This window comes from Natator depressus, chromosome 26 (assembly GCF_965152275.1).
Source record: "Natator depressus isolate rNatDep1 chromosome 26, rNatDep2.hap1, whole genome shotgun sequence".
Lineage (NCBI taxonomy): Eukaryota > Metazoa > Chordata > Testudines > Cheloniidae > Natator > Natator depressus.
Window position 1 is genome coordinate 6,005,823 of NC_134259.1, and position 18,428 is coordinate 6,024,250.

Below are 18,428 nucleotides of genomic sequence, written 5' to 3' on the forward strand. Positions count from 1 at the left end.
CCTAGCAGACCCCTCCCCGCAGACCGCGGCCAGGAGCCCACCGAGGGGGGCCGGGCTGGATCAGGCAGAGCGAGCGCCCGGAGCCTGCGGCACGCACCCGGGGCAAGGTTGGTGCCTGGCCGGTGCCAAGCGCACAAGCCCCGCGAGGGGACGCGCCGGAGCCGGTGTCCGCTCAGAGCTGCGGGGAGATGCTGAGGAGGCGGCGGGTCTTCGCCGTGGAGCCGCTCTGGAGCCGAGGTGAGCCCCCGGAGGGGTGGCTGTGGGTGGTAGCCGCGGAAGGGCTGGGGACGCCCTGGGCTCTCCGCTCCCTTTGCGCTCCGGGGCTGGGGCTGGGGCCGGGGCCGGTTCTGCGCCCCCGGGGCTCTCCCGTCCGTGCGCGCAGCTGGCCCCGGCGTTCCTGTGCCGCGGACAGGCGCTGAGATTCCCCTGCCCGCAGCCGAGAGCGGCCCCGGTTCTCCCCCAGACCTTCCCCTCTCCACCGGGCGCTCTCTTCTTCCCCGCGCCTCGCAGGGGGTCTCTGTGTCCCCTTGTGCCTACGCCCAATGCGCCCCGGTGGTAGGGAGTGAGTCTGCTCCTGGGTCCGTGGGGTGGGGGGCTCCCTGCGCCCTGCTGCGGTTCCTGTCTCCCAGACTTTCCCTTGGCCCAAGTCGCCCCCACGACAGGCCCTTGTTTTTGGGCGCCTTAGGGAAGGTTCCTGTTCTGGGTGCCTTGATGGGTGTCCCATTGCTGGGGAGCTCGCTGCTCTGTGTGGGGCCTACAAGCACCCTAGGGCGCTCCCTGCTCCCTAATAGGTGTTAGTAGGCTTTGGATTTGTTTGCCGTTTGGGCTCTATGCGATCCAGCCCAGGCAAACAAACTGCCCCAAGGCACAATGCTCCACACCGCAGCTCCTGCCCTTTGAGGGAAGGGGTGAAGCGAACTTGCACCGGGATGGGCTCCCTCACTTCTGACCTCCCCAGCACAGGGGACTCCTGGGCTCATGTCCTTCTGGAAGGGGCTTCCGGAATGCCAGTAGGTGCCAGCGCTTTCTGCAAGAGCTCCCTTGGAGGGGGGATGGATGTATCTACAGCACGCAAACTGTGCTCCTTCTGCGGTTCACTCCCTCCTGGGGTGCAGGTCTCCAGGGTCATCCCTGACCATGGCTCCGATCAGCGGTTTAGCCCAGGTGTGGCTCCATTGGGCGAGTGCACTCTCATGCTTCCACTGTGGTTCGGTGGTTCTCAACCTTTTCCATACCAGAATCCCCTGTTAGACAGAAACACGTTGGGGACCCCGCCAGCCAGCCATACAGACAAGGAGCGTAGCTGGGGACCTCTGGAGCAGAGAGGGCACTTGCTCTTTGCACTGACTGGGCTGCTGTTCTTGATACCTGATGTCAAACATGGCCATGTCTGTAGGGCAGCCACTATCCAACCTGCTGGTGAAACCGGTTTTCTGAACCAGTTTAGCTGTGTGCTGGTGTGGACCTGGCTGAGCAGTGGAGACTCAAACCAGCCCCTGTCTGTGGCTTTGTCTGTCCCACCAGGACTGCCGCCCTCCAGTGGAGATCACAACACAGTCCCATGAGGAGCAATAACACTTGTTCTGCTCTGAAATTGAGTCCCAGAACAATTCCAGTGGGGGTTCCAGCAGGGGTCTTGGAGCCAGGATTCCTGGGTTGTGTTCCTGGCTCTTCCAGTGACTTGCTGTTTGACGTGAGGGGTTGGGGGTGTCAGTCAATCTCCCCTCTGAGCCTAGCTCTGAGTTCAGCCCTGCCCTGTTTCCCCTGTATTATTTTGAACCCCATTTCCTCTTCCAGACTGGAGAAGGGGACTCCTCAGAGGGGTGGGAAAGACACAGCCGTGCAGGGAATGGGGTTAGGATGCAGGAGAGAGGGAACCGAAAACCATTCACAGCGAGAAGCCAGCAGTGAGTGGGGGTTGTGTACATGCCACACCTATGTCCAAGTGGAGGTGTGCCATGGACAGCTGGCTAAGCTACATGTTGGAGGAGGCTAGCTGGTTTGGGATTGGTGATGGAACAAGGAGACTGTCAGCTCTGGTTTCTGGGATCAAATCCAGCTCAGATCAATAGTAACCGAAAGCCCCAGTTCAGCTACCAGTAGCCACGGCCGCAGACTAAGGCGAAGAACTGAGCAGGCTGTCCATGCAGGCTGAACTCCCTTGGAAGGGGGTTCCTCTTGGTCAGCAGTGAGGTATGTTGGCAGCGTGGACGTGTGGAGAGGGCTTACACACCGGTTACTGGTGCTGTGCCTGTCCTGGGAATAAGGAAGTTGGCAGGGCTGCACTAGCATGAACATTAAATATGAGCATTAAATACACGTGCGCACGAGACGGAGAGGGTGGTAAGAGGCCCCACGTATCTGTTATAATCTGTTCCCTCTGGTCTTTCCTTGTAAAACTACCTTGTGTGTGTACATTCCACCCCACCTTGAAACTGGAGGTGGAGCTAACAGTCCCTGCGGGCTGATGGAAATATTTGGGAATTACTGGAATTGGTATAAAAACGTCCCTGCAAGGTGTGTTTTGGCCATTAATTGCAAAGTTGTTGTTTAAAGGAAATGGGGAATGCTGCAGATTTAACTGCTGCCTATCTGATTGGGCACTAATCTGCTTGCCAGTCCTACATGCATCTGCCTTTTGGTAGCATGTGCTGTTTAGGTATCTGTCTTATCTTGCTTAAAACCAATAGGCTATTGATACTCTGCAATGTATGGTATGAATGAAATCTTGGTCTCGGGCCACTTCTGTTTTGGTCAGGATACTTCCTGGAGCGTGAGGCAAATGTGGTCTAGTGGACCGAGCATGAAGCCAGAGTCCAGGAATTCATGAGTTGGTGCGTGACCTTGGGCAAGTTACTTAACCTTTCTAGTATCTCTTTTTTTACATGGGTATGCGCTTAGCTGAGCTGACTCACACCTCCTTGTGAGGCAATTATTGGTGACTGTTCATACATAGCTCTGGCACAGCCAGATGCATCTTCAAAGCAAACTATTGTAGTAGCATTGTTGGTGTATGATTAAATACATAAAGAACTAGCTGAGATGCTGTCCTATAATGGGGGGCAAACAATAGATGATGTAGTTGTGTTGGATAGTCTGTGTGTCCAGGCGTGGCCCTACATCTTGGTCTCCAGACACAAATCCCGTCTTCCCTGCCTGGGAGGATAAATCAGCCCAACGCAGGGCTCTCCGGAAGGGAGAGATGCCCTCCCATAAGACCAACCCTGCCAGCCACTGAGGTCCCCGAATCTGGGCTCTGACTCATTCTCTCTCCAGCAGGGATGGAAAAGGGCCTTCCATTGGCTGACACAGCCCATGCCCGACCCATACCATGACATGTGCTTGACCACAGCCAGCTCCTACATTTCACACTTAGGTGTCAATAAAGCTAGGTATCTAAATCAGTGTTTAGGGCTTGTCCACATGGGGTGTTGTCCACTTCCAATATATCCGGAATTAAGCTAATTTGGCATAAATCTGTCCATACATAAAGCTAATCCAGAATAGTTAATCAGGTTTAAATTCATACCCTTCCTTCGTCCAGTTTAGCTTTCATGTGTAGACAAACCCTGAGTGATCTAACCCATTTTTCAGATGTTCTGAGCACCTGCAGTTCTGGAAGATCCAGTCACTTACTCAGGGTCCTAACTGTTGATCTAACTTTGTAGCTTTGTAGATGCTCAAGTTTGAAATGTTGGTGTCTGTGTGGTGGTCTTTCCACTTCCTCGGTCCAGATCTAAGATTTGTTCTTAGTTCATAGGAATCGTAAGAGTAATCTTTTGCTTAAGGAAGGAGCTGAAATAAGGGAATTGGGGGAGCTTTGCTTGTTAAAACAACTCTGGCTGTTGTGTGTGGTTAAGGAGAGGTGCGTGAAATAAACTGGTGTCCTAGTAGAAGCGCGGTCGGGAAAGTAACGGAAATACTTTCCTCATGGATTGTATTTTCTAATGGACAACCTACCCTCAATACTCAATGGCTGAGGGACAATCTTCACTCATTGCTGTATTTGCTTTCCACAACCAACTCTCTGTTTTACTTTTCATGAGTGATGTACCCGAATGCTTGGCTGCTAATATCTAAACTGTATTCTTAAATTTATTCACCTACATTTGGTCATTGCTGATTATGCACTGTATGTATCTTATGACTTTAAAAACAGACGTTGTATTTGTGGATAATCTAAGCACTACACCCAGATGTACAGACACTCTTTACTTAACCTGTGTACTGTATCATTTTTTAACACTGGCTTTAATAAAACTTTTAAATCTGAAATCTATGTGGCTGGTTGGTTGCCTCAAAGCCACTCTGGAGCCCTAAACCACCATATTGGCCCATGGCTGGGGTCAGCCGGTGGAAAGGCTTCTTAACGGATAGCTAGATCGTAGTCCATCTGGAGGGCTTCCTCCCATGTGGCACCTGGGGGCATGTGCAACTGCTAGCACTTGTGACTCAAAGCCTAGATCCACCTGTCTGGCAGCGTGGGAATGAAAGCTTGTCTGTCTTGTCTTGGAGGATCTGCTTTCTGGGCCCCTCCCCCTACTTCCTGACACTTTCACACTGCGGGTTTTGGGCACCTGTGATGGGAGGAGATGTGGGACTGCAATCTCCGAGTGAGTCTTGCTGGTTACACTGGGTGCAATTATGTCCGGTATTGCAAGGTGATGGCAGATGCATTCCTGCCTGTGTCTCGCATAGATAAGCAGTTGACCCAGCTATCTCACTGCTGGGCCCTCCCCAGGCTATGCAGCATCCATAGGTCGGGGAACTGAGCCCAGCCCTGCTGCATAGATAAGTGTAAGCTGTCTTTGGCCTCTAATGTTCCCAGGATGCCAGAGAGGTGGAGAGGGATGGTGTTGGTTTCTAGAAACATTCCCTGCTGGGGGGCTCTGGGGCAGGCCCAGTGTCTGAGGATCAGGGAAGGGTAATATTGCTTGCTCTGAAGGTGCATGTGATGGTGGCAGAGAGGCCCATCCCAAGCCTTAGTCTCCCCTAGCAGAGACCTGGCCCTGTGGTTGTAAACTGCGTGGGGAACATCGTCTTGTTTCCCAGCAGAGAGTGGGTGACTTGTATTCTCTGGGCAGCGACTGGAGACTGGGTCAGGCACTCACCGGAGGAGCTGGCTGCAGTCGAGCGCATGCTGTGGTATGGGTCGGGCATGGCGCTGTGCTGAACCCAGTGTGGGGCATGGGCTGTGTCAGCCAATGGAAGGCCCTTTTCCATCCTTGCTGGAGAGAGAATGAGTCAGAGCCCAGATTCGGGGACCTTAGTGGCTGGCAGGGTTGGTCTTATGGGAGGGCATCCCTCCCTTCCTGAGAGCCCTGCTTTGGGCTGACTTACCCTCGCAGGCAGGGATGACAGGATTTGGCTCCTTGTGGAACCCGTTAACGCTGCTGTGAATCGTGCTAAGACAGAAAATATCGTATTGCCTCTATATAAATCCATGGTACGCCCACACCTTGAATACTGCGTGCAGATGTGGTCGCCCCATCTCAAAAAAGATATATTGGAAAAGGTTCAGAAAAGGGCAACCAAAATGATTAGGGGTATGGAACAGCTTCCGTGTGAGGAGAGATTAATAAGACTGGGAGTTTTTAGCTTGGAAAAGAGGCGACTAAGGGGAGATATGATCGAGGCCTATAAAATCATGAGTGGTATAGAGGAAGTAAATAAGGACATGTTATTTACTCCTTCTCATAAATACAAGAACAAGGGGACACCAAATGAAATTAATAGGTAGCAGGTTTAAAACAAACGCAAGAAAGTATTTTTTTCACGCAGCACACTGTCAACCTCTGGAACTCCTTTCCAGAGGGTGTTGTGAAAGCCAATACTATTACAGGGTTCAAAAGGGAGCTAGATAGCCATTGATGGAGCGATCCTCCATGAATTTATTAGCCAGGATGGGCAGGGATGGTGTCCCTAGCTTCTGTTTGCCAGAAGCTGGGATTGGGTGACAGGGCATGGATCACTTGATGATAACCTGTCTGTTCGTTCGCTTTGGGGCACCTGCCATTGGCCACTGTCAGAGGACAAGAGGATACTGGGCTTGATGGACCTTTGGTCTGACCCAGTATGGCCGTTCTTATGTTCTTTCCTCCTGGCCTCCACAGGATGGTGCTGGGCTCTGTGTTGCTGGCGGATCTGTTCCCTCTGGCTTCCCTGATCAGGCTGGGGTATGTTGTCCCTAGTCGGTATCCCTAATAGCTGTGGGGAGGATGACGTGTGTGTGCTAGTGGTGAGGGAAGTATAGAAACAGGGCTCTTAAATCCTGGTGCCTGCCGACAGACAGCGTGAGGAGTGGGGCAGGGAGACCTGCGTGGAGCTGGGAAGTTATCCCTCCATGCTGCAGGGCTCTGGTGCCCAAATGAAAGCACTACCTGCTGACAGCCCTTGTGCCAGCTCCCTTGCCCAGGCTGGGACACACTTGACCCGCTCATGGAGTGACGTGGTGAGAGTGGCGGTTTCAGCGGAGCCCTGGCTCGCTCAGTGCCAAGGAATGCGGTTTGGGCCTGGCGCCAGGAAGGAGCTGTTTACAAAGCACCTCAGCAATGCGTTGCACAAAGGACCTGGGATCTGGGTCGGGCCCCAGGGGATGTTTCCAGGGAGACTTGGGATGCGCTGGGCTGTCAGATGCAGGCTTGACAATGGGCTGCAAAAGGCAGATTGAATCCACCCGTGGGGTGTAAGAACTTGAGGTCAAAGGATCCCAGTTCCTAACCCAGCTGCCAGGGGAGGGCTGGGGTCACCGTGTAGAGAGATGGATTCAGCTTCCAGGGAGATGGCAAGTGACCCTCTGAGCTGCCCTTGCAGAAGCTAGATCAGACCTCTGTGTTCTGCGGCCAGGGGTAGGGCAGGATCCGTCCCTGCTGTCCACTCCAGTCACAAATGCCCCAAACACCAGCAGCTCCCATCCCTCTTGGAGAGGGTCCACGTTTCCTGATAACGCTTGTGCCTCTCGGTCACCTCCCCCAGGTATCTGTAGACAGTTACTGTGTCCTCTACCCCTAATGCACACGCCTCCCAGGGCTTCATGGAGGGTTGTGCTCTAGCTTGGAGCTCCCAGGTCAGGGGAAAGGAGCGTGACGCAGGGCAGCTTGGCCGAGTGGCGCATTCAGTCCCTACGCCTGGGTTTCCCTGGGAGGCTGGAAACCTGGGGGATGGAGGAGGGGGAGCCTTGTGTCTTCACAGTGGCGTGTTTCTCTATATCCAGCAGTCCCAAATTATTCAGGAGAGGGCTGGGACTGGAAGAGCAGGGGGTGCTGCATGGAAGTGCATTGGCGGAGCTGTGCAGGAGGCCCAGAAATGGACTAACAGTGGGGGGGGGGGGCGGTATCTGGGGTGCATCGGCAGAGCTGGAACGGGGAGCCCAGAGCTGGAAGATGAGATGTCTCAGTAAAGCCAGGTGGGAAGAGCAGGGCAGAGCTGGAGTCCATCGGCAGAGTTGTGGGAGCGTGCCGGGCTGGAATAGCTGGGGAGCCGTGGGCCAGGACTGAGGCGCTGGCAAAGCTGTGGGTCAGGATTCGCAGCGTGGGGTGGGGGAGACTTGCACGTGGCTGACCGACTGGTTCTGGGTAGAATGATGCTTTCAGTGAGCGCTAGATTGACACATACCTCGTAAAAGGAGGGGAGCGGAGGAGGACTGCAGTGGCTGGCCCCTGATGTCCCAAGGATTACACAGAGGCACGTGCTTGTCTTTACCCTTTGCACAAACTTCCATGGTGAACTCTCCCGCCCCCTCCCCCCCATGCTCTCTGCGGCGTTTCTCCCTGAAATGCCCCGCCCACCTGAATCACCGGGAGCTGGGTTGTTCTCCTTGGTATGCACATGGAGCAATAAGGGATAGGCATGGGACAGGGAAGAAGGCTGGAGTTGGGGAGGGCTTGCCGGCTGGGCAGGTACCATATTCAAATAGCCACAGGTAAGGAGAAGACAGGGCTGCGGTCCTCTGGAGGAGGGAGAGAGACAGCCTCTCTGACAATGCATCTCTCTTGCCTCGCAGATGGCGCACAGAAGCCCTGGGAGAGCTGCGTGGTGCTAACCTCGGCCAGCATCTACCGCAAGCTGCAGGAAGCCTCCGGAGAGAGCATGGATCCCGCTCCCGAGCCACAGCGGGGCAGCAGAATGAGCGGTGAGCTGGGTTTATGGGACCAGGCCGGGTCACCGACGGAGCCTGGCCTCCCCCACCAGCTGGGCCTCTTCCCGAAGAGCGGGCGGCTCCTCAAGTCGGAGTCGGAGGACTCTGGGGTGGAGATGGCCGGCAACGAGAACTCGCCCTCCACGCCGCTGGGCTCGGAGAGCAGTTTCTCCCTGGACTGTCTTGATGGCTTCCAGCCCTCCACCGCAGACTCTGCTGCCAGCGACCCAGAGGAGGGCTGCCCCGAAGCAGAGGGGCCAGAGGAGCCGGAGCCTCTCCGGGAGCGGGCCTACCTCCGGAACCTGTCGGTCAGCAAGAAGCTGGCCCAGGTGATGCAGCGCTCCGGGAAGCTCCATGCGCCCAGCCGCTCTTCCAAGCCGCTCGGCCGGAAGAGCCTGAACCTGGTGGACTTGGAGCTGTTGGCTTCCTACGGCTTGCAGGAGCTGAGCGGTCAAGGTGGGGCTGCAGACAGGCACAGCCAAGCCCTCTCTGGCCGCCGGAGCCTAGAGGAACAGAGCACTGAGTCCTGTGGGGAGGAGGCGGAGGTGGAGGTGAGTGCCAGGAATGGGCTTCCTTGTGGTTCAACAGGGGCTGGCCAGGGTGGAGAAGAGGGACAACTTTCCCCCTCCTTCCCAAGATCTGTTGCAACTGGACTGACTTCCAGCAGGTGTGGCCTCCTCTCTGGGGCCGAAGGGTTAAGAGACACCGTGGTTCAGCATGGAGCAGCGTCCTCATGCCGATGCCCTAGCGTAAAGGTAGCAGCAGCTGAAAACCAGCTCCCTGGGGCCCTGGGCGATGTGGTCTGGGCGCAGGCACTGCTGCGAGGAAGCCCGCGTGCTCTCTCCCCTGCACTGGGGGCAGGGAAGACGGGATGGCTGTCACCCCCCATCCCTAGCCCATCTTGCCGCAGGGAGGGCGGGGCGGTTTCAGATAGGGAAATGCTCCACATTTCCATCCCATGACACAAGCACGTGTAAGTGCCTCTGATTAGATTGCGGTGTCATCACCGCTCCTGTGATGACTAAGCCGGGATGCTCCGAGTGGCGTGGGCAGAAGCTGGGCTGGTTGTCAGTAGAACTGAGCCAATAACCGACTTTCCAGTTTGCTGGCAGTTCGAAGAGTTGGAAAAAACGTAGTTTTGGGTCAAAGGGAGGTTTGGTTTTGATGTCAAGGTTTTTTATTTTTGAAACTAAATGGAAGGAAATTTCAGGAAAAAAAGTCAGTTTGAATCAAGAGACAAGGAGGGGGAGTTAACATCTTTTATTGGGCCAACTTCTGTTGGTGAGAGAGACAAGTTCTGACCTCCGTAGAGCTCGTCTTCAAGCTTGAAAGCTCCTCTCTTGCCCCAACGGAAATTGGTCCAATAAAAAATATTAGCTCCCCCACCTTGCCTGCCGGTGTCTCCCCTGTCCTGGGACCCACGTGGCTTCAGCAATACAGCAAACAATTTTCAGTTGAATCATTTTGACTTGTCGGTTTGGAATTTTGTGGTCCGTCTCCCCCATCCGTTGTGTTCCCTGCGGCCCCCTCTCCCACCCCACAAAAAATCACACACCCCCCCCCACCAATTCAGGGAGCTGTCTCGGAGTTGCTGAACCTGCATGCTCCACCAGAAATCAAGTTTTGGCCAGCTGTAGTCATGAGGTTTCACCCGGCTCTGATGTAAGAGTGTCCTGGTGATTCCTGACCTGAGATGCAGTGCCCTCTGGTCACGTGACCTCGGTTCTCTTTGGCATGGGGGCAGTGCCAGCTCCCCCAGGATGGCAGGGCCCTGCAGGGCTAGCCTGTGGGTCATTGAAAGGGAATTTGCTGGGATCCTGTCTGCTCCCATTGTCCCCCCCAGCTGCTTTGCTGATGCACCTGTCCCTCTCCAGAGCACTCATTCCGATGCCATGTGCTGGTCCGTGCAGCGTGGCTTGCTTGGTGCATGCTTGCAATGGCTCGTTAGGGCTATTGCTAGTGAGCTGAGGGATAGAGCTCTGAGGCCTTACATCTGTGCCTGGCTCTGCTGGGTTAGTGGTGGTGTGGGATGAGGCTGGCTGGTCCCATCTCCTCTCCCTCCCTCCAGGTGGGTCGGATCCTCCTTTGCCCCTTAGAGGTCCCAGGTTGTCTGTGGGGCCTGCCCACTGGACAGAGCCCTCTGGGGATGCTGTAGTCCCTCGCCCGGCATGTGCTAATAGACAGTGGCACGTTGGGGTCATCCCCTGCACTGACTGCCAGGGTGAGGGGCAGCTCCTACAGGCTACGTGGGGGTGGTGGTGGGGCTGGGAGCTTGCGGCAGCACTAGAGAGGAAGTTTCGATGCTTGGCCTGAAGCTCTTTATAGCTATTGATAACCCGTAACTCTCCTGGGAGATCCCGTAACTCTGCTACGGATGAGGAAACTGAGGCCCAGAGAGCCAAAGCAACATGCCCAAGGTCTGTGGAAGAGGAATAGAACTTGGGACTCCCGACTCCCAGTCCCTGGCTCTGTCCCCTAGGTGGTGGGGGAGAGTGAATCGCCCATCAGCAAAGAGCTTAGGAGAGGACGGGAGGAAAATATTTCTGTGGGTGCACAGAAAGGAGTTCCCTCTGCTGTGAGCAGAGCAGGTAGGGCGTTGTGATGTGAAGAGCGGCTTGGCAGGCAGCCCATCGCAGCTGGAGAGGGGCAGGAATGCTGTGGGCGAGGGCCTTCCTCTCCTGAGCCAGCAGCCTTAGCCGTGTAGAGCTGCCACTCAGAGACCCACCCACCCTTGGGCTTTGAGGGGCCGGGAGACCACTAGGCCGAGCGGACGAGATCCGGCGTTGCCAGACGGAGCAGCCCTCCTGCCGGAACTCCTCTGTTCTCTTCTCCCCTTCGCTATGTGGGGCAGCTCTCCGGCCCCCTGCTAAGCAGTTCCCCAGGCAGGAGTGGCACCATTCAATGCCTGCCCAGCCTGAGACCCCCCACTTCCAGCAGCTGAGACTATCCAGTGTCTGGAACCAGTGGTTGCCTTCCAGGCGCTGGGCGTCCGGCATGGGGGTTGGGACACAAGGAGGCTGGGTAGATACGGAGAGGCCCATTGTCTCCCCACAACCCTTTGGACTCGAAGCATAGGATCTGTGGGGGTCGTCTGGGCTTCCCTGTCTGGGTTGGTCACTGGCCGGAGCTCTGGCCTGTCACCTGGAGACCCCGGAGCTCAGGGCTGCGGGATCGGTTCCAAGGGCCAGAGGCCAATGGCAGGGTACAGGTGCCATGCGGACAGGACCCAGTGACCTGAGATGGGATTGCCTGGCTGAGAAGAGCTGTTGGGTGGGGAAAGGGCTGCTGCTTCCCATCGGCATAACATAACAGTACTCCCAGCTGGTGTGGCAGCAGGCAGGGCACTGCTGTGAGGGAAGTTCACAACCTCCCCAGCCAGCAAAGGAGGGCAGTGACCTGAGGGAATGTAACCTTCATTCAGTCCCAACCCCAATTACACAGTGATGTGTTTAACCACCCTCTGAACGCAACCTGTCCTCTGCCGTGATGTGTCCGTCCACGGCTCTGTCCCTCCCCGGTGCAGTGCGTCTGTCTGCTGCTCCGTGCCTCCCTGCTGGGAAGGGGGAGGAGGTGTAGGGCTTGGGTGTCCCTGTAGGTCCCGGAGCGATGGAGCTGGCAGAGTCCAGCCCCTGCAGCTTTGGCGCCTTGCTTGCTCTTAGAACTGAATAAGCCCTGAGCCCCACCTCTTCTTGGATTGTCCCTGGCATAGATCCGATTCCCCCCCACCCCAAAAAACAAAACAAAAAAACCCAACAAACAACCCACTCTGCCTGTGTGAGCAGCGGGATGGAGCCAGCCTGCATCAGGCATAATTGGAGATGCCCTAGTTTCATAATCTGGTTTAAATCCCTTAAGCTGCTGCTATCTCTCTAGCTACCTCTCCAGAGCGTGTGGGGCTGGGGAAGTGCCAGCAGTCGGGGGGCTACAGAGGCTGGATGTGGGGGAGGAGGAAATCTGGCCCCCCTCTCCCCCCACAGGACTCCTGCAAATCCAGATCTCCAGCTAGGAGCTTCACTCTGCCTCAGCCCACCCCTCAAGGGTGTGGCGTGGCGTGTTCACAGCACAGACCTTGACGCTAACACGGCGGGAGAGGCTGGAGGTGGCTGCATAAGCAATTCGCATTGGTGCGGTTCCTGGGGAGGCCAGTGTGGGATCTGGGAGCCAGGAACTGATGCAGGGGATAATTGCAGTCTGAACACAGCCGCTGTTGGGAAGGAGCTGATCTGTCCCGTCCAGGCCCCACCACGGAGATCGTCCCCAGCTGTGTGTTTCCAGTGAGCTCCCCCTGGGATGGGGCCCCCTGTAGGGAATAGCCCCTCCATGGACCTCTCCCCAGGATACTGCATTTGTTTTTGGACACCTTGACCCCTTGCAAGACATTGACAAACTTGGGAGGAGCAACAAGTGCTGCCCTGGCTGGAGCAACTGAGAGCTGCAGGTCGTGCCCTGTCCCCCATGCTGCTCCGTGTCCGTGCCTGATGCTCTGTGCTGTGTGATCCCCCAGGTGCGGAGAGACCCCTCTTTAACCCTGCCGGGCCAGGGCCTGCGCTACCTGGAGCATGTCTGCCTGATGCTGGAGAAGATTGCCCAACTGCAGCAGGCCAACCTGCAGCTCCAGCAGCAGCAGAAGGCGATGGAGAGCCGGCTGTGGGGCCAGCAGGCTGAGAACGTAAGGCTGGTTGTGCGGGGGGCACGGGGGGATGAGTGTGGCTAGGAACCAGGGTGGGAGTACAGTGGCCAGGTCTTTCCATTCCTTAAGGAAGGAGGAAGGGAGGATGCAGCTGCTTGTCCAGTTGTGCAGCACCCCTTTCTGGGGGATACACCTTGCAGTGTGATCCCCTTGGAGGAAGGTGGGGTGTGTGTGGGGGGGGGTCCTCTGTCCTCTTAGATCTCCAGCCATGGTGGGGCTTCCTTAGATACTCTTGAGGAGCTGAGGGGAGGTGGAAGGGGAAGGTGGGTCTTCCCTGGGCTCTGGGATTCCTCTTGCCATGAGGGTGGGAATGACTAGGGGTCTCCCCACCCCAGTCCCCGCAGTAGCTTGTTTCACTCCATGCATCCTCTCTCCCTGGCAGGCGGTGCCCTCTGAGGAGAGGCCATGCAGAGCCTCAGAAGAGCTGGGGCTGTCCGAGCCGGACCCAGCACCTGAGAGCAGGGCAGAGGTGGAAATGAAGGAGGAGGATTTGCCTCTGGACTCTTGGAGGCCCCACCACTTCAGGGCGCGCTCGGTCTCAGACACCGAGGTGCTCCAGGACCTGACCAGGAGCTCAGGTGAGTGAGCCCGGCTTGAGTAGCAGCCCCAAGGCCCAATCCCTTCTCCTGTGTGTCCTGGCGGCTAGGAGCTCCTGACTTGTGCCAGAGTAGGAGGGTGGGGGGGAAGAACCCTGCCTCTCCCTGCACCCCCAAAATTAATGAGACCCATGCTGTGCAAATCGAATGTCCTTGCTGGGGTGGCTCATTCCTTAGGGAAGGGGAAAGGGCTGCTGCTAAGAATTTCTCCACCCTCCCGTGAATATGCCCCCACCCGCCCACCCACACTTTCCAATCTGGCAGGAGCTCCCTTGGATTCCCCACTAGCCAGTTTTCTCCCTGTAGAGCAATGCCCCGTGCCCCCTTGGGGCTGGGTGTGCTGTCCCCGCTAGCCTGGGGAGAGCGAGATCCCTGACCAGGAAGTCTGTCTGTCTCCCATCCCCCCAGGCAAATGCCAAGCACAGGGTCTCTGGCATTAAAAAGGCCTGGGCTCTGAAATTAAGCTTGAGGAATGATGACTGAGGCTTTTCCCAGGTGGGTGTGCAACTCTGAGACCATTCAAGCAGGGAGTACTGACCCCAGGACTGGCCCTGGTGCTAGATGGCCTGAGTTCTCTCCGTGGGGCCACATCTGGGCTGGTTGCTTTAACTCAGCGGATAATGGATGCCGATGCTGTCTCTTCCCTGCAGAGAACGAGCCGGTCTGCTCCAGGAAGACGGCAATGCACTGCGTCAGCTCACCCACCCTGCTGGATCAGCCGGACTCGGGAGCCCATACCCTACCGCCAAACATGAGACCCAGGGTAGGTTTAATGCCCTATAGAGCAAGGACCGGGGGGAGAGGAGGGAGAAAAGAAGGATCCCCTACGAACTCCATGTGAATCCTCCTGATGCTGAGAAGACCCTGTACGTGCATCTACTTCTGGTGCCCTTCTTTGCCTGTGCTGGGCCAGCACTTGCCCAGTGTCTCTAATGCTGTTTGCCAGAGGCTGGGAATGGGCTACAGGGGGTGGATCACTTGATGATTCCCTGTTCTGTTCATTCCCTCTGGGGCACCTGGCATTGGCCACTGTCGGAAGACGACACTGGGCTAGATGGACCTTTGGTCTGACCCAGCATGGCCATTCTTATGTTCTGTCTCTCTCCGGGTGCCGCCTGCTAAGCTGTTCCCCAGGTGAGAGTAGCGCTGTGCAATGCCCGCCCAGCCTGAGACACCCCCCCGCCCTGCCCCTGCTTCCAGCAGCTGCAGGGGAAACGGCTTTTTGGAAGTGCTTCCTGACAGCCAGCAGCTGAGACACTTGGTTCCCCATCCCCAACGCTCTACCCTGGGGAGGAGTTTGGGGTTCCTGTGCCCCTACCAGAGGGAAAGCCCTTCTGTCCATGTCTCCCGAGGGGAGGGTTATCCCTGAGAACGAGGACTGGGTGTTCGGGTGCCAGGACTCTGGCTCGCCCCTACATGGCAGGAGAAGCCGCTGCCCTCGCTCCTGCCTTCCTTCACCGCTGCCGTCTCTCTCCCTCTCAGAACGACCGCTCGCACTGGGGGAAAGTCAAAGTGCTGATCAACAGGATCACCAGGAAATCCATCCGGGCCAGCGAGCCCTCCCCGTTGGGGGAGTCGGCCATCGACAGCAGACACTGTCGGTAAGGCTGCCCCAGTCTAGAGACTGAGTGGGGAAGAGAAGGCGGCTCCTTGTGAACAGACTGCTGGGAAAGCCCTGCAGGCCTTCACCCCAGCATGGGTACAGCCTGGGCAGGCTCCCCCTGGTGCCGCCCAGCCATCCTGGAGGGAGCCCAAGTGGCCTCCATGGCCCACTTGATCCTTGGCCTCTCTGCTGAGGATGCCAACAAGGGTCCCAGGTTGTCCCGTCTGTGATGCACGTCCCAGGTTGTCCCGTCTGTGATCAGAATTTACAGATTCTAAGGCCAGAAGGGACCATTCTGATACCAATCTGACCGCTGGCCTAGCTCAGACCAGAGAAGGTCCCCAGAATAATCCCTAGAGAAAATCTCTTTTAAAAAAAAATCCAATCTTGATTGGAGAAGTGTCAGTGCTGGAGAATCCACCACGGCCCTTGGTTAGTTGTTCCAACGGTTAATTACCCGCAAGGTTAAAAACGTACCCCTGATTTTCGGTCGGAATTGTCTAGTTCCAACTTCCTCTGCTGGATGTCAAGAGCCCAGTATTAAATATTTGTTCCCCATGTTGGTACTTAGACTGTGATCACGTCACCCCTTCACGTGCTCTTTAAGCGAAATGCATGGAGCTCCCTGAGTCCGAGGCTAGAAGGCAGGCTTTCTCATCCTTTAGTTGTTCTCGGCTCTTCTCCGTACCCTTTCCAATTTACCAGCATCCTTCTTGTGGGCGGGTGGCCCCTAGAACTTGTTTCACCCAGGCCACCAAGCCATCAGCAGGTGGGAGATCCCTCCTTGGGCACCAGCACCCCAGGACCTAGGGATGGGAGGCCCCATGTGCCTTTCCCACCCAGGAGCGCCCCCTCCTGAGAGGCCTGTATATGCTGCCTCTCCCTCCAGAAACCCTGTACTGGGCAGGTGCCAGCAACTGGGACCCCAGGAGCAGCAGCAGCTGCCTGGCAGAAGGAGAAATGCATAGGGCATTCGTGGTCTGGGGTAACTGGGTGTGATCCGAGTCCAGGGGGAAAAGGAAGTGAAATCACTGCCCCCTAGTGGTGCAGTGCCTCCCAAACCATCTGCCCTGGGAAGGGCAATGCAGCTGTCTCTCTGCAATGGGGGCTGAGGGAGAACTGAAGGGGATAGCTGTTTCTCCCTGCTCCGTGCCTCTTCCGGCTTGTGACTGGGTGGCAATGGATGGGCTGGGATCCACAGGGCCGTGGGTGTAGTTTGCTGGCTGACGTGGGATTTGACAGGGGAACACGTGCCCCGGCACGGGCGTATGGTGTCCCCAGCCTGATGTATTCCACCCCCTGCTCTTCCCTGGCAGTCTGGACGCTTCACTGGAGAAACACGGCTCCCACCCCAGGAGGAGCTTCCTGCCAGCGCTGGGGGTGAAGAAACACCGCTCGAAAACCCTCTCTGTGCGCTGAGCACCCCGAGGCCGCGGGAGCCTCTTGGAGACAGGAAGGATTTAAAGCTGCTGAGACTTCCCTGCCGTGAGCGGGGGAGCAGTACGCACTCTCCACGAAGGGTCCCCTTCATCCCCCTGCCCCCTCGACGCTGGTTTGGATTTCCCAGTCTCGTCCGCTTCGATGAGGTTGACGGGATTTCTGGCTCTTCGGTGGAAAAAGGAGGGCAGTGAGGGGCGGGTGTTGCTCTGTCTTCTGTTCCTGTGGAGCTGCGACGTAGAAGCCAAGCAACTGCGGATCAAGCCTGCATAGACATCTGAACGCTGGGGTGCACGCTCTCCCTACTAACACCTCATGGTGGGCATGCTTAGGAGGCCCATTCCTCCATTGAGGCAGGTCCTCAAGGAAGCTGGGTGAGCCCCAGAAGGCCTCTGGTGTCTGTTTACACACACACACACTCTCACTCTCTTGCCCAGCATCTCCCCCGGGTATGTTTGTCTTTAGCAGGCTGGTTCTGAAATCTTGCTACTTCCTAGCTTGCAGCCTGCTGCTGCAGATGCTAGGAGGCGCTCCCGCTGCACTGCTCGCTGACTCTCTCCCACCACCTTCGTCCTCCTGTGACTGCAGGCAGCTCCAAGGCTGCTCTTGGTATCCGGGTCTCAACGGTGGGCAACAAGGAGCATTGACCACCGGGCCGCTCTCCCGCAGACCTTAACTGAACTATGGGGCTGACCTGTGTGCAACCGGAAGTCTCCCTTCCTCCTAAGGGGATGTCCATCCAAACTCCCGTTCTGTTCAGCCCCCGTGCGTCAGCTAGGATTCCAGCGCTGGGGTCTCTGCACTGCAGTGAGAAATTCCCGGCATTGTCAAATGTGAACGAACTCCTCTGACTGCTTAGTGGACCACTACTTGCACCTGGTCAATTTGTAAATGCACCAGTGTATTTGTATGTAATGTGTTTATATGGTCTGATGGAGAGAGGTGCTTATGGAGGCTGATGGATTCTTAGACACTTAACAAAAATAAATTCCCACTGAGTTTTGCATCCTGATCGGTAAAGCGAGAGGTGGGGGCATCCTTCTCACGCTCCCATGCTACTGGGCAGTCGGTTGGCCAATGGGGGGAGTCTGTGCGTGCAGGGCCTTTCTGCGTGGTAGGACTCAGGAGTACGTGTGCCGTCCTGGCAGCTTGTTGGTATCTGTCTCCCATGCAGGAGTCCCAGGATCCTCCCCTCTCGCGCTCTGGCCTGTCCATATTGTGGCGATAACAGCTCGGCCTGAGAGACCAGTGCAGCATGAAGTGCCACGTGCTGCTAGTCCAGCCGAGCCAGCCCCTCTTCTCGGGTAAGGGGAGAATTGGTCACCCAGTGTCACCCTCATGAAGGCTTCGTGATCTAGCCATACTCTGGCTGCAGAGGAGTCTGCGTGGGAGCGGCACTGGGGACAAATCGGCAGTGTAGCGCAGTAGGGAGTAACACGTAGTGGAAAGGTAACCCTCTCCCCACCAACAGAGGTGAGCTAAAGAGCCAGGCTGCATGGAGGACATTACTCAGGCGTCTCTTCAGAGGTGATGACTAGTGCATGGAGCAGAACTGCAGAGGAATTGAGAGAAGATGCAACTGTGACCATGCTCTTAATGCTGAATGCCCACGTCGCCCAGGATCCAAGGATGTTGGGTACCTGGAGTAAGGTCATCCCCAGCACTGCCTCCTGCCCTGTACGTTCCTGTTGTTGCTTCTGTTGCCTACCCACTCCCCTTTAGCATCACTGATACCTGTAACTCCTGGTACTTAGCATTTATAGAGCACTTACCAGTGCTTTTCAGACATAAGAGCGGCCATACTGGGTCAGACCAAAGGTCCATCTAGCCCAGTATCTTGTCTTCCGACAGTGGCCAATGTCAGGTGCCCCAGAGGGAATGAACAGAACAGGGAACCATCAAGCGATCCATCCCCTGTAGCCCATTCCCAGCTTCTGGCAAACAGGCTAGGAACACCATCCCTGC

General features: G+C 56.5%; 1 protein-coding gene across 1 annotated transcript; it reads left to right on the plus strand.

The window, feature by feature from the left end:
- Window positions 1–33: 33 nt before the first annotated feature.
- On the plus strand, window positions 34–18,328 carry C26H8orf58 (chromosome 26 C8orf58 homolog). The gene is made up of 7 exons (XM_074939985.1): window positions 34–237; window positions 8,003–8,688; window positions 12,642–12,806; window positions 13,210–13,405; window positions 14,074–14,186; window positions 14,906–15,024; window positions 16,343–18,328. The coding sequence occupies exons 1-7, from the start codon at window positions 189–191 to the stop codon at window positions 16,443–16,445; spliced, it is 1,431 nt and encodes a 476-aa protein (XP_074796086.1). The 5' UTR covers window positions 34–188; the 3' UTR covers window positions 16,446–18,328.
- The last annotated feature ends 100 nt before the right edge of the window (window positions 18,329–18,428 follow it).

Bases quoted from the DNA above. Each gene is read 5' to 3' on its own strand.
- C26H8orf58 (XM_074939985.1), top strand. From the start codon at position 189: ATGCTGAGGAGGCGGCGGGTCTTCGCCGTGGAGCCGCTCTGGAGCCGA. The intron at 238-8,002 runs GTGAGCCCCCGG...CTTGCCTCGCAG, and splicing joins GGAGCCGCTCTGGAGCCGAG to ATGGCGCACAGAAGCCCTGG. The intron at 14,187-14,905 runs GTAGGTTTAATG...TCTCCCTCTCAG, and splicing joins CGCCAAACATGAGACCCAGG to AACGACCGCTCGCACTGGGG.